This window comes from Mustela lutreola, chromosome 7, assembly GCF_030435805.1.
Source record: "Mustela lutreola isolate mMusLut2 chromosome 7, mMusLut2.pri, whole genome shotgun sequence".
Taxonomy (NCBI): domain Eukaryota; kingdom Metazoa; phylum Chordata; class Mammalia; order Carnivora; family Mustelidae; genus Mustela; species Mustela lutreola.
Window position 1 is genome coordinate 25,385,366 of NC_081296.1, and position 14,928 is coordinate 25,400,293.

Genomic DNA, 14,928 nt, shown 5'->3' on the forward strand with positions numbered 1-14,928 from the left:
CACTATAATATTCATGGAATTCTATTTTACTGTTTCTCCCAAATAAGAGAATAATTCCCATTAGTTTTCTATAGTCAAAATAACTTGTATTTCTAGAACCTGAATTACAGAAATGATATTTAGACACCCGGTCATTGGCAACCAAACCTATTTCTCTTCAAAATGCCCAAATCTGAGCACATACAGTGTTACTGAAAGTATTTGTTTATAAATAGAATATTAAATGGGAAGTGATTATCGAGGACTAAATAATGTCCTCATTGCACAGGCTTTTAAATATTGTTTTAACCCAATACTTCTTCATATAATGAACTTTAATTACTGTCCCTGTCCAGCATATTCAAATATTAAATACCATATTAAATACCAGGCTTTGTAGATATTAACATTTGTCGCCAACTGCAGATGTGTTGTCCATTTACCCCCTCATGGCTGACAGTACATGTTTCTTATCTTCTTAATAATTCTATTATTATAGAATAGGGCTGAATCCATAACCCTAGCCATCCACTGTATTTGCAGTGTTCTCTCACTGACTCCTACTTCTAACGAACAAACTCCTAAAATCAAGCAAGTAACACTACCAAAAAAAAAAAAAAAGTGCCCTTGGTTTTTTCCCCTTCTGCTCCTTTACTTGGTAACTTACTTCACTAGCATATTAATTTTGCATTAAAAGCAAGTGAGATGCCTATTTGTAGTGTGTGTCTCTATCTATCTATGGAATGTTTATTGCTATATAAGAAAGTAATGACGTTGTAATGGAGAACTGAAAGGAATTTTTTTTTTTTAAAATTTTGAAGCTGAGTCATTCTAATGTTCTGTGATTGTTTTCCTATGGGTTCTAGTTGCTTCTTTGGCACATTAATATTTTCTTGAAATAGAATACATTTGAGTGTTTATATTTTTAATATGAGTTGTATATCCATGTGAGAAAAATATTGAGAACTGTCCTATTTACTGAATACAAGAATTTAATATGGACAGTGGTTGAGAAATAGGCACAGATCACAAAATAATCTCTCATAGGATAAATACATCCCTCCACTTTAAGTGTAAATCAGAGGTCACCAGTTCTCAGCTACAAAACTGTACTATTTGGAGGAAAAGTACTACAAAAGTAAATATTTACCTCTAAGAAAAGGTGTATTATGGTGGGGAAGAGAGGTTTCTGCTTTTTCCATGATGTAGTTCTGTATTTTTATTTTCAGTGAGAATGTGTTGTTGTATTACTTGTGTAATCTTTTTAAATTTTAAAATAGTTTTATTTAATTCCATTAAATAAATTCATTTAATTCCATTATGGGGAACTTGGAAAATAAAGAAGAAAAATCTTCTCTAATTCCATTATTAATTCTATCCCAGCCCACCCTTAATACTCACTATTAGCATTGTGGTCTTTTTTTCCTCCCCTTTTCAATATAAATATATGTTAACCATTCTCTTTATAATTTCAGAAAATTAAAAGAAGTTGGCAGATTAAATTAAATGCATGTGCACAAGGAGATGTTTCCCCATAATGTCCTCCCAGCAATTCGATTGTCCTAGAACCCTCAGTGACGGTGCACCTGCGCGATCCACACAACCTAGGAAAATCACATTCAAAACTGAAAACACGGCAATATTAAAAAATATATAAATAGAATCGAGCAGAGTCTTGGCTCTGATTACCTCATTTACTGCACATATGCTGCATTATTTAAAAGTCAAGTGAAAGTAAAATCCCCCGTGTAATTTTTTTTTAAGATTTTATTTATTTATTTGACAGAGAGTGCAAGTAGGCAGAGGCAGAGGGAAAAGCAGGCTTCCTGCTGAGCAGGGAGCCCTGTGAGGGGCTGGATCCCAGGACCCCGGGATCATGACCTGAGCTGAAGAAGGCAGACATTTAACTAACTGAGCCACCAGGCACAAGAATTTGACACGCACCCTAATCCCTGGGTTCTGCCTTCTCGGAGTTGCTTAACTGGGACTGAAGGTAAACTGTTTTTATTTATGTTCCTACAGTAAACAGAAGAGGTCATTTCATACTTGCTTGTACCCACACGTGCGTGTGCGTGCGTGCACACACACACACACACACACACACACACTTGTATTTTGCAGAGATAAGGGAAATATTTAATTTTTAAAGATGAGCAATGACATAATTAAGTGCCTCTTCTAATGCACGCTGTTGCTTTTGATTCTGCCTCCTCGCAACCTGCCAGCGCCTCCCTCCTTCCAGCCAGCTCTCCGATGTCCCAGGGTCTCTAATGGTGAATAATTAATGGGATCCCTAGCGTGTGATGGGGAGCAAGGCTGCCTTACTCAGAAGTGCGGCCACTTACACACTGAGTCGTTTTCTGATTGCTCTTTGCAAAAATACTCAGACACGGTCATCTTGCACTGGTGTTTCGTGAATGGTGCTGAGTGTGTGTGATACATTAGCCACATAAGTGAACGGTTGTAAAGACCCCAAACAGGTTCAAGAGCCTTTACAGTAAGCAGATTGTCTTTGCCTTTCTACAGAGCAGGATTTTTTTCTGCCCCATTGGTGGAGCTCATTCAGGATACCATATGGTGAGCCCTGCATTTAGGGTATGACATTTTTTTTTTTTTTTTAAGATTTTATTTATTTATTTGACAGAGAGAAATCACAAGTAGATGGAGAGGCAGGCAGAGAGAGAGAGAGGGAAGCAGGCTCCCTGCTGAGCAGAGAGCCCGATGCGGGACTCGATCCCAGGACCCTGAGATCATGACCTGAGCCGAAGGCAGCGGCTTAACCCACTGAGCCACCCAGGCGCCCCTAGGGTATGACATTTTGATTCACTTCTCTCTACATTTTCTTAGGAAAAATATTAAACATAGAGTTGAAAGACTCGAACTATGTACATCCATTACCCACCACCTAAAGTCTACCATTAACCTTTTCTAAAACTGCTCTCTCACATTCTGTCCATCTGTCCATCCCTCTATTCATCCATCAATCCAGTATTTTCAGTGCATTTCAAAGAAAGTGGCAAGCATCTGTATACTTCCCCCTCACAATCTTCAGCATTCGTGTTTTTGACTACAGTTCAGTATTGTTTATATAGCATTTGGGGATAAAATCCGTATAGAGCAAAATGCACAACTCTTCTTTAGACCATTTGGTCAGTTTTGACAAATAACACCAGTGTAATGAAAAAAAAAATCAGTTTCCTTGTGCCCCTTCCCTAGTAAACTTCACGCCTGACCCTGCCTCCAGGAAGCACTATACTGACTTTTTTCCCCCACCCGTCGATTAGAATGTCATATAAATGGAATCCTCTTGTGCAATCATTCTTTCACTCAGCATTATGTTTTGAGATTTCCTGCCACTCATTTCACAGATCAGTATTTCATTCCTTTTTATTGCTGAAGAGTCACTAAACCACAGGCGTCGTCAATCTGTTTTCCTGCCGATGGACACTTGTGCTATTTACAGTTTGGAAAGGCTATGAATGAAACTGCTCTGAAAATTCTTGGATAGGTTTTTTAGACCTATTTCTCTCTGGTAAATATCTGAAAATAGATGTGCTGGATCGGAGGGTAGCTGTATATTTAGTTTTACATGAAACCACCAGACCTCTTTCCAAGCGGTTATACCATTTTATACTCCAGCCAATAAGCTATGAGTGTTCTCGTGGCTCCGTATCCTCACCAAGTACTGGGAGACTTTTTAAATGTTAGTAATTCTGCTGGGAGTGGACTGGTGTCTCCTTCTGGTTTTAATTTGTATCTCCTTGATGACTAATGATATTGAGCATTTTGTTTTGTTTTGTTTTAAGGTTTTATTTATTTATTTGACAGAGAGAGAAAGTGCACACAAGCAGGCAGAGTGGTAGGCAAAGGGAGAAGCAGACTCCTGCTGAGCAGGGAGCCCCAGGTGGGGCTCAATCCCAGGACCCCAGTATCATGACCTGAGCCAAAGGCAGATGCTTAACTGACTAAGCCACCCAGGTGCCCCGATATTGAGCATTTTTAATACCTTCTGTTCCAATCTTTGCCCATTTTGTAGTGGGCTATCCTTTATTATTGAGTCATAGGAGCCCTTTGTGTATTTTGGATACCATTCTCTCCTTTTTGGGGGGAGGTGGGGGGTTATGTTTTATAAATATTTTCTTCCTGTATATGACTTGCTTATTCATTTTTAAATGGTAGAGCAATCTTTTCATGTGCAGAAATTTTAAATTCTGGTGAAGTCTGATTTAGCAGTTTTTCCTTTCATAGTTCTTGTTTTCTCTGTCCTATCTAAGAAACATTTGCTGCCTCTCAAAGCATAAATGTATTGTCATTTTTTTCCCCCTAGAAGTTCCTTAATTTTAAACTTTATGTTAGGTCCATGGTCCATCTCGGGTTAATGCTTGTGGGTGGTAGGGAGTGGGAGTCTGGGTTTCTTTTCACTTATTGTAGATGTCCAGTTGTTCCAGCGCCGTTTGTGGAAAAGACTGCTTTTCTCATTATATTGCTTTGGCACTCTTGTCCAAAATCAATTGGATGTACAAGTATGAGTGTATTTCTCAACTCTCTATGCTGTTCCATAGATTTATCTGTCTATACTGGTACCACAATGTCTTGATTACTGTAGGGTTGTTTTTTTTTTTTTTTTTTTAGAGAAAGAGACATGAGTTGGGGAGGGGTGGAAGGAGAGGGAGAGAAAGAATCTTAATCAGTGGGACGCCTGGGTGGCTCAGTTGGTTAAGCAGCTGCCTTCGGCTCAGGTCATGATCCCGGCGTCCTGGGATCGAGTCCCACATCGGGCTCCTTGCTCCGCAGGGAGCCTGCTTCTCCCTCTGACTCTGCCTTCCACTCTGTCTGCCTGTGCTTGCTCTCACTCTCTCTCTCTCTCTTACAAATAAATAAATAAAATCTAAAAAAAAAAAAAAAAAAAAAAAAAAAAAAGAATCTTAATCAGGCTGCACACTCAGTGCAGAGCCTGACATGGGGCTCGATCCCACAACCCTGAGATCATGACCTGAGCTGAAATCAAGAGTTGGACACTTACCCCACTGAGTCACCCAGACACCGCCTGATAACTACAGCTTTATAGTAAGTCTTGAAATAGTCAGTCTTGAAATTACCAGTGGTATACATCTTCCAGTTGTATTCTTTCTCAAGATTACTTGATATTTAAGATTCTTTGAATTTCTGTACAGTCTTGAAGATCAGATTGTTAATTTCTATTTTTATTAAGAGATTTTATTTATTTATTTGAGAGAGAGAGAAAGATAGCAAGAGAGAGTACAAATAGAGGAGAGAAGGAGAAGCAGACTCCCCACTGAGCAGGGAGCCTGACTCAGGGCTCGATCTCAGGACCCCGGGATCATGACCTAAGTCGAAGGCAGACACTTAACCAACTGGGCCACCTAGGTTCCCCCAGATAGTTAATTTCTATCCCCCAAAACCTATGAGAACTATGGCTGGGATTTTATTGAACCTATAGATAACATGGGGAAGAATTAACATATTAAGAATATTGATTCTTCTAATCCATGAATGTGGGATTTCTTTCCATTTATTATTATTTATTATTCCATTTATTTCTTCCCATCTTTTGTTAAATTTGTTTCTAAGTATGTAGTTTTATGCTATTGTAAATAAATTAATTTTTTTTCCTAAAAGTTAGCTGCTATAGTGTGATTTGCTTCTGTGATAGGAATATTTGGAAGCCAGCCTTGCTCAGCATGATTTTCACATGAGAAGAAGATTCTTTTTTGTTCATTCCTTCAAAGAGGCCACAGAGAAATGGAGCGGGTTCACCCCAGCCTGAGAGCTAGGGGACCAAACTTCTGTTCAGGCTTGCCTTTTACTGACTGTGTGGACCTGGCCAAGAATGGTTAGAACTCTCTCCCTATTTCACCCAACATGATAAGAACATAACTCCTCATTCTTTGGAGTCTTTTAAGGAATATTACTTAGCTCAGTGAGTGCAGGAGCTGACTTCCCTTACTTCTGCATCTTCAGTACCCGATATAGTGCTCGGCCCATCACAGCCACTCAGTAGATGCCCCAGCGTTCTGCCTCTTGGCCTCCTGCAAAGCTGACCCTGCCTGCTAAATACTTCCAGCTGCTCAGTTGTTGTGGAGCAGCCTGGCCCACCTTCCACCCTGTACAGCCAGTGTCCACTATTAGAGAACAGCAAGATACTGACCGATGGCTGAGCCACATTGCAGATAACCCAATGGCAGAGTCAGGAGACATCCTAGGGACACCCTGCGCCAGGGTCCCAAGACCCAGAGTTTCAGGGGATTGCCAAGATCATAATGTGGCATACTCATGCAAGGGCTGGTATGGATGAGGGCTGCTGATTCTAAATCCCATGGCCTTAGTGGGGTTCTCTAGGCAGAGAGGGGCTAGATTTCCAAATCCCTAGTATGAGGCCTTTCTTTCTACCACCACTGGATACTATATTCCCATGAGGGAGACTGCAGGGGGATAGTTTGGCTGGACCACCCATTCTCCCACCAAAGTCCCTGCTTCTCTGTTCCTGTTAGAGATCAGCTTGGCTGTCACCAGCCAGACAACCATCCTAGGTGTCCTGGACCCCCTCCATGACAGCACAGTGTGGCTGTGCAGACAGCTAGGCTGAGCACCAGCCCCACACTGGAAGTACCCCCATGCCCCCACCCTGGCCCAGGGCTGCAGGTCCCGGGGTCTGCTGTCATCCATGACACCGGCATTATTTCAGGCCCATCCCTTTCTCTTTCTAAAGCCTCGGATGGATGTCATAGAGAGCACGTGTGGCTCTTCTCCCGTGATCCCCATGAGCAGCCCTGCCCAGTGACGGTGACCTGGCATGTGTGCTTCTGTCTACCTAGGTGCTGAGGACATGGGCAGCAAACCGTCCACACCAGGCGGTGACCCCACAGCACAGTGCCCCAGGACAGAAGGCATTCATGCTGCATACAAGCAAGGAGACCCCAGCAGGGCCCGGCACCTGCTCCGAGAGGCTTGCGATGAAAGCACATCCCAGCTGGAGAAGGTAGGGTCGATGCTGGCTCCTCAAGCCAGGCTGGGGATCTGGCTTGGACTAATGTTACCACTCATATTATTTCTTTTGTTATCATCATAATCTTAATGGGGATCTTTTTAACCTCCTTTCACATGAAAACGTATGGTTGCTGGTCCTTTCAAACCAACTTCTCAACCTGCCACCATCCATGCACACCCTTTCACCTTCCCAGAGGACAGAGGAGTAACAAATGTGAACACCGAAAGGCCGATCTGAAGGTTCAACTTTTTGTAGTCTTTTCACTTGTCTTCCATTATAAAAATAGCACATGCTGAAAAAAAGAAAACTTAGAAATATGTAAAAGTAGAGAGGAAGAGAAAAAGAAAGTAACCTTATTCTTAATGCATCCAAACAGTCCCACTTAACAGTTTCGTTATATTTTCTCTCCGTCTGCTGATCTGTGCATATGTTGTTGTTTCTGATATAGATACAGTCATATTGTATATATAGATTTGTATGCTGCTTATCCTGACATAATGTTACATCAAGCGTTTCCCATCTGGTTATAAATTCTGTAAAGGAAGAAAGGTTTTTATACTTCACTTGAGTTGATAAAACACTGAACCAGTAGAATTATTAAGATATGTATGTAATACCAGGAGCAACCACCTTAACAATACAAAGAAATACACTCAAAAACACTATTGACCGATCAAAATGGAATTTTAAAAATGTCTCAGAAACCACAGAAAGGTGGGGGGAAAATCAGAAAAATGAAAGAGCAAACAGAAAACAAAACAAAAAAATGGCATGACAGACTTAGATTTAACATATAAATAACTAGCTATATTAACATTATTAGTCCAAATACATAAACTTAAAGAGATTGCAGAGTATATTTTATTTTTTTTAAGACTTTATTTATTTATTTGACACAGAGAGAGAGATCACAAGTAGGCAGAGAGACAGGCAGAGAGTGAGAGGGAAGCAGGCTCCCAGCCAAGCAGAGAGCCTGATGCGGGGCTCAGTCCTAGGATCCTGAGATCATGACCTGAGCTGAGGACAGAGGCTTAACCCACTGAGCCACCCAGGAGCCCCTGCAGAGTATATTTTTTAAAAAAACATGAGCAACTATATGCTGCCTATGAAAAACTCACTTCAAATAGGATAAATGTAGGTTGAAAGTAAATGGATAGAAAAAGATATACCATGCAGACATTAATCAAAAGAAAGGAGTGGCTAAATATCAGGTAAAGTAGACCTCAGGGTAAAGGAAATTACCATGGACAGGGAGGATATTTCATAATGGTGTAGGGGTCCGTCCACCAAGAAGACATAGCAATCCTAAATGCGCATGCACCAAACAACAGCGCTGCAAAATAACAAAACAAAAACTGATATAACAGAAAGGAGAACTAGATAAATCTGCAATAATAGTTGGAGAGTTTGATGCCCTTTCTCCACAAGTGCTAGAACAACCGGGCAGAAAATCAGCAAGGACACAGAACTTACCACCACCAACTAACAGAACTGAACTGACATTTATGAAACATCCCACACAACAAAAGCAGAATGCATCCTTTTCAAGGGTCTGCAAACCGTATCTCAAGATAGACTGCATATTCCAGGCCACAAGGTAAACCTCAGCACGTTATAAAAGAATTAAAACCAGACAGAATATGTTCTCTAACTTCAGTGGAATCAAATTGGACATTTATAACAAAAAGATAATAGGAAAATCTCCAAGCACCTGGAAACTAATCACAAACTCTGAAATAATCCATGGGTCAAAGAGAAAGTCTCAACGGAAATCCCTAAAAAAAAAACACAAAACATTGAACTAAATGAAAATGAAAATGCGTGTCAAAATTCATAGGGTGCAGCTAATTCAGTGCTGAGAGGGAAATTTATAGCACTAAATACTTCCATTAAAAAAAGAAGAAAAATCTCAAAGTAGTAATCCAAACTCACACCTGAAGGAACTACAAGAAGTCACAAAATGAATCCAAAGCAAGTGGGAGAAATGCCAGAGATAAGAGCAGAAAATTAATTAAATTTAAACAGAAAAACAATAGAGAAAATCAGTGAAACAAAAGGTATTTTTTTAAAAGATCAACAAAATTGACAAACCTCTAGCAAAACTAACAAAGAGAAAGATCACTAATATCAGGAAGGAGAGAGGGAATATCAGTACATACCCTGCAAATACCAAAAGGATTGTAAGGGAACAATATGAACAACTTTACACACATAAATTTGACAACTTAGATGAAGTGGACCAATCCTGGAAAAACAGAAACTAAAGCACATCCTGTATAAAATATATAATTTTAATAACCCTTTAATTATTAAGAAAATTCAAGTTACAATTTAAAACTTCCTAAAAAGAAATCCCAGATGGTTTCATGGGAGAGTTCTACCAAATGTTTAAAGAAGAATTAATACCAACTCTAAGGACACTTTCCAACACTTCTGTGAGTCCAGTCTACCTGATACCTAAAGCAGATAAAGACAGTACAGAAATAAGTTCAGACCACTGTCTGTCTTCAATATAGATGCAAAAAATCTCAACATATTACAAACAGATTTCATCAGCATATAAAAAGAGTAATACACCGTGACCAAGTGGGATTTATTCCAGAGATATAAGACTGGTTCAGTACTCAACAATCAATCAATGAAGTCCTCCATTATTAATAGACTGCTATCGACTGAATGTTGATGCCCCCCCCCCAAAATGTATATGTTGAATAATGTGATGGTGTTGGGAGCTGAGGCCTTTGGAAGGTGATTAGGTCATAAGGCTGGAGGTCTCCTAAAAGGGGTTAATGCTCTTGTAAAAGATCCCATAAAGCCATGGAGCCTTATTCTGCCACATGAGGCTACAACAAGAGATCAGCCATCAGGAAGAAGGCCCTCACCTGAGCAGGCCAGCACCCTAAATCTCAGACTTCCAGCCTCCAAACTGTAAGAAATAAATTTTTGTTGTTTTTATGCCCCTTCATCTGTGGTATTTTGTTACAACAATTTGGATGAATTAAGCCATAAACTCAAGAAGAAAAATCACATTATCGTAACACTTGATGCAGAAAAAGCATTCGACTAAATGTAATACCCTCATGATAGAAACTCTTAGACAATTAAGAACAGAGGGGAGCTTCTTCAACCTGATGAACAGCTAGAGAAACCTACAACTAACTTTATACTTGATAGTGAAAGACTTCTTTACCCCTAAGATTGGGAATAAGGCAAGGATATCTACTCTCAATATAATACTAGCAGTTTTATTTTAGAATAATTATACGTAATTATATTCGGTCTATTACTGGAAGTTCTGACCAGTGCAGTAAGGCAAGAAAAAGAAATAAAAGGCATACACATCTGAAAGGAAGAAATAAAACTATATTTGCAGATGACATGACAGTCTACATAGAATATCCATAAAAGAGGGACACCTGGGTGGCTCAGTGAGTTAAGCATCCAACTCTTGGTTTCAGCTTAGGTCATGATCTCAGGGTTGTGGGATTGAGCCCCATATCAGGCTCCATGCTTAATACAGAGTCTACTGGATATTCTCTCTCTCCCTCTCCCTCCCCCGACCTTGCTCATGCCTCCTCTCTCTCTCTAAAATAAATAAATCTTAAAAATATAAGAATACCCATGAAATAAATTATCCATAAAAATTGATAAATTGGACCTCATCAAAATTAAAAAGCTTTTGCTTTGAGAAAAGACTGTGTTAAGAGAGTGAAAAGACAAGCTACAGACTTGGAGAAAATATTTGCAAATCTCCTATCTGATGAAGGGCTCATACCAAGTTCATACATAAAAATCTCCCAATACTCAACGACAAGAGCAAACAATCCAATTAAATAATGGATGAAACAGTTGAAGAAACATTTTGTTGAAGAGTAAGTGCAGATGGCCAATAAGTACATGAAAAGACTTAATGATTGTTCAACATCTTTAGCCATTAGGGAAATGCAAATTAAGACTAGGATGAAATATCACCGTACATTTATTAGGATGGACAAGATTTAAAAAAAAAAAATAGTGACAACATGAAATTTTGGTGAGAGTGTAGAGAAACTCTCTCTCATACACCGTCGTGAGAATATAGAACGGAACTACCATTCTGGAAAATAGTTCAACAGTTTCTTAAAAAACATAAAATACATTTACATTATGACCCAGCATGTGCATTCCTGAACATTTCACCTAGAGAAATGAAAACTTATGCGCACACAGAAATCTGAGTGTGATTGTTCATAGCAACTTTACTAGTAATAAGAACTGGACACAACATAGAATTCCTAGCAGATGAATTATTGAACATACAATGGAAAATAATATAATATAGATGTAAACCATAAGTATGTAAGTATATAAAATATGCAAATATATAAAATATGTAATAAAATATATTAAAAATATTTAACACGTAATATAAACACTAAAATATGTAAAATACTAAAAATATAATATAAATATAATACTAAGCATTATAAAGAAACTCTTTGAGAAGGAGGAACCCTCTTTTTTTTATTTTGTTTAAGATTTTATTTATTTATTTGACAGAGATCACGAGTAGGCAGAGAGACAGGCAGAGAGAGAGGAGGAAGCAGGTTCCCACCGAGCAGAGAGCCCGATGTGAGGCTGGATCCCAGGATCCCGGGATCATGACCTGAGCTGAAGGCAGAGGCTTTAACCCACCGAGCCACCCAGGCGCCCCAGGAGAAACCCTCTTAACACTGTTGGTGGGCATGCAAGCTGGTAAAGCCATTCTGAAAAACAGTATGGAGGTGCCTCACAAAGTTGAAAATAGAGGTGCTCTGTGACCCAGCAATCGCAGTACTAGGTGTTTACCCCAAATTTACAAATGTAGTGATCTGAAGTGGTACCCGCATTCCAATGGACAACAATAGCCAGACTATGGAAGGAGACCTGATGTCCACTGACAGATGAATGGACAAAGAAGATGTGGTGTGTATATACAATGGAATATTACTCAGCCATCAAAAGAAACCCCAAAATCTTGCCATTTGCAATGACGTGGATGGAACTAGAGGGTATTACGCTAGGCAAGTACGTCAAAGGAAGACAGTTATCACGTTATCTCACTCATATGTGGAACATAAGAAACAAAACAGAGGATCACAGGGGAAAGGAGGGGAAAATAAAACAAGACAAAACCAGAGAGGGAGACAAACCATAAGAAGCTCTTAATCATAGGACACAAACTGAGGGTTGCTGGAGGGGTGGAGGGCGGGAGGATGGGGTATTCGGGTGACGGGCGCTAAGGAGGGGACCTGATGTGATGAGCACTGGCTGTTCTATAACACCAATGAGTCACCGAAGGCGACCTCTGAAACAAATAGTACACAATATGTTAGTTAATTGCATTTAAATTTTAAAAACTAAAAAAAAAAAACTCTTTGAAATACACAACCACTCGGATGAATCTCGAGGGCATTATGTTGAGCAGGAAATTAAAAAAAAAAATCCCAAAAAGTCACAGTCTATACAATCCCATTTGGATAACATTCTCAAAATGATGGAACTATAATCGAGATGGAAAAGAGATTCGTGGTTGCTGGGGTTCGTGATGGTGGAGGGCTCAGGAGAGGCTGATCTCTCAATGGAGTAGTTCTACCTGGTGAAGATCACTCAAATGGATATACATGTGACAAAATGGCAGAACGATAGACCCACATTGCACTCATGTCAAATTATGGGTCTTAATCTTGAACTACAATTGTGTAAGCTGTCACCACTGGGGGAACACGGAGTGACAGAAATATGGATGCCCCTCAGGACCGTCTTTGCTAAGAATCTCTATTTCAGAGCAAAAGAGGGGAAAAAAGGGGGTGCCTGGGTGGCTCAGTGGGTTAAAGCCTCTGCCTTCCGCTCAGTCATGATCCCAGGGTCCTGGGATCGAGCCCCGCATCGGGCTCTCTGCTTAGCAGGAAGCCTGCTTCCTCCTCTCTCTCTGCCTGCCTCTCTGCCTACTTATAATCTCTGTCAAATAAATAAATAAACAAAATCTTTAAAAAAAAAAAAAAAAAAAGGGGGGAGCCATAAAAAAATAAGCAAAGTATAATTCCTCTTTAATAATATATACAAACTGGCAAAAAGTGCTCTATGGTGTCAGAAGTCAGGGTAGTGGTTAGGTCAGGTAGGATGGTGACCGGAACGGGGCAGAAAAGGGACTTCTGGGCACAGATAATCTCGCATCCCTGGTCTGGTGTCCCCTACATGAATTTGTTCACTTTGTTGCCATTTGTGAGACTGAACACACAGTGTGTGCTCTTTTCTGCAGGGCTGTTATATATATATGGCAGTAAAAATCGTCATGGGTGAAGTGAAAAAAATGGTTTTGTTTCAGGTGGGATTACCCATGTGTGGATGTAGATGAACACATTCTGGAAGGCTACATCAGAGCAGTTTCCTTTGCAAAAGGGCGTTAGGAAGGAGAGGCCTGGAGGGAGGCCTCCTTTGCATTTTAAACTTTTCTATGCCGTTTGAATGAAAAAACAAACAAACACATGCTATCGAGCCTCTGGGCTGTCTCTAGCTAGAGGCCAGCCTTGACCCTTCCTGCCTTCTGGTTCCTTTTGGCCTCTGGGTTGGCTCCTGTGACATCATCACTTTGTGAGGACGGGGCTTTTTAGCCTCTCACCCGCTAGAGTCTAGACAGCCGTTGGTTGTGTGTGGTGAATCATTTCATCAGCCCCTGTGGCTTTTCTCCCTAATGCAAGTGCTTTCCTGGAATGGCAGGCCTGGTGGGCCCCACCCTGGGCAGATTGGCTGGCCAGTGGGTTTTTCTTTCCTGGCCATATGGAATGCATACCTCACATGGCCAGCTCATTCATTCCACGTAGACAACGCAGGCCTCCCTCCAAGTCCCACATCTCCTGGGAAGTCTTGGACAGAGTGGAGAGAACATGGGCTTTGGCCAGACCGAGCCCAGTTCAAATCCTGGAGAGTTCTGCAGGTGGCAGACTTCCTCCTTCCTCACCCACAAGATGGAAACACGGTGTGAAAATAAATAAAGGAAACCTGATTTAAAATGGGAGTCTGGAAGCCCTGAAGGGCAAGTTCTCATACCCAGGGAGAAGCAGCTTCCTTTCCGTAGCCCAGCAGGAAGAAGGAAGAATTTCTCCTTGCCCAGCAACAGCCCAGCTAATGGGAACTCAGTAAAACACCCCCCAGCTTCCTCCTTTCCCTTATAAAACCAAGCCCCTCTATTCTTTTCGAACTTGCCTATGGTTCACTGTAGTCTCCTTGTCCTGAATTGCAATTCCTGGCTATTCCCAATTTTTTTTTTTTTTTTTTGCAGGTAAAATAACTGTCTCCTTTTTTTTTTTTTTTTTTAATCAACAGCAGATAAGACGGTTAAGACTTATCAGGACTAAGTGTGACCATATAAATAAAACCCTCCATGCAGCATCCCGCACATGATAAGAGCCTCCCTAATATATCAGTTCTCATCCCTGGGATCCTGTTGACACATCCCTGCCTGTCTCACCTGAAATTGACTCCTAATACACTTGTATTAGGAGTAAAATATGCTTGCTTGTGTCTGTGTTATGCAGATTCCAGACTCAGATTTATCTGAGTAAACTCATGAAGGTCACCGATTGCCCCGGATATCCTAGACACAGTAGGTCCTCGGGAAATGCCCCCGCTGGCACAGGCTGCCTCATTCCAACGTGGATCAATTCTGCATCCGCCTCCTTGAACCCTACGGACTCCCAAGTCCATTGCAACTAGCCAGGTTTCAGGAGGACTTAAAGTTTCAGTAATGCAGCCAACCTCTGTACATGCTGGTCCAGCATTTTTTTGCAGACCTAGTAAGCCCATGAAAAGTTGGGGCCATTTGTACAGTCCTTCAGAGCCATTTCTAGCTGTGTGATCTTGGGCGAGTCACAACACATCTCTGAAACCCCACCTCCTTGTCCATGTATAAATACACTGCT

At 40.7% G+C, this 14,928-nt stretch overlaps 1 protein-coding gene across 4 annotated transcripts in view; it reads left to right on the top strand.

Moving 5' to 3' along the window:
• The window catches only part of LRRK1 (leucine rich repeat kinase 1), a 121,877-nt gene that overhangs the window by 33,192 nt on the left and 73,757 nt on the right, over positions 1 to 14,928 (top strand). For 3 of the 4 annotated variants that reach the window (XM_059180165.1, XM_059180167.1, XM_059180166.1), the window contains one exon: positions 6,816 to 6,979. The exons of the other annotated variant lie outside the window; for it this stretch is intronic. In XM_059180165.1, the coding sequence (XP_059036148.1) occupies positions 6,816 to 6,979 (164 nt within the window). The remainder of the gene's footprint in view (positions 1 to 6,815; positions 6,980 to 14,928) is intronic. 4 annotated transcript variants of the gene reach the window in all.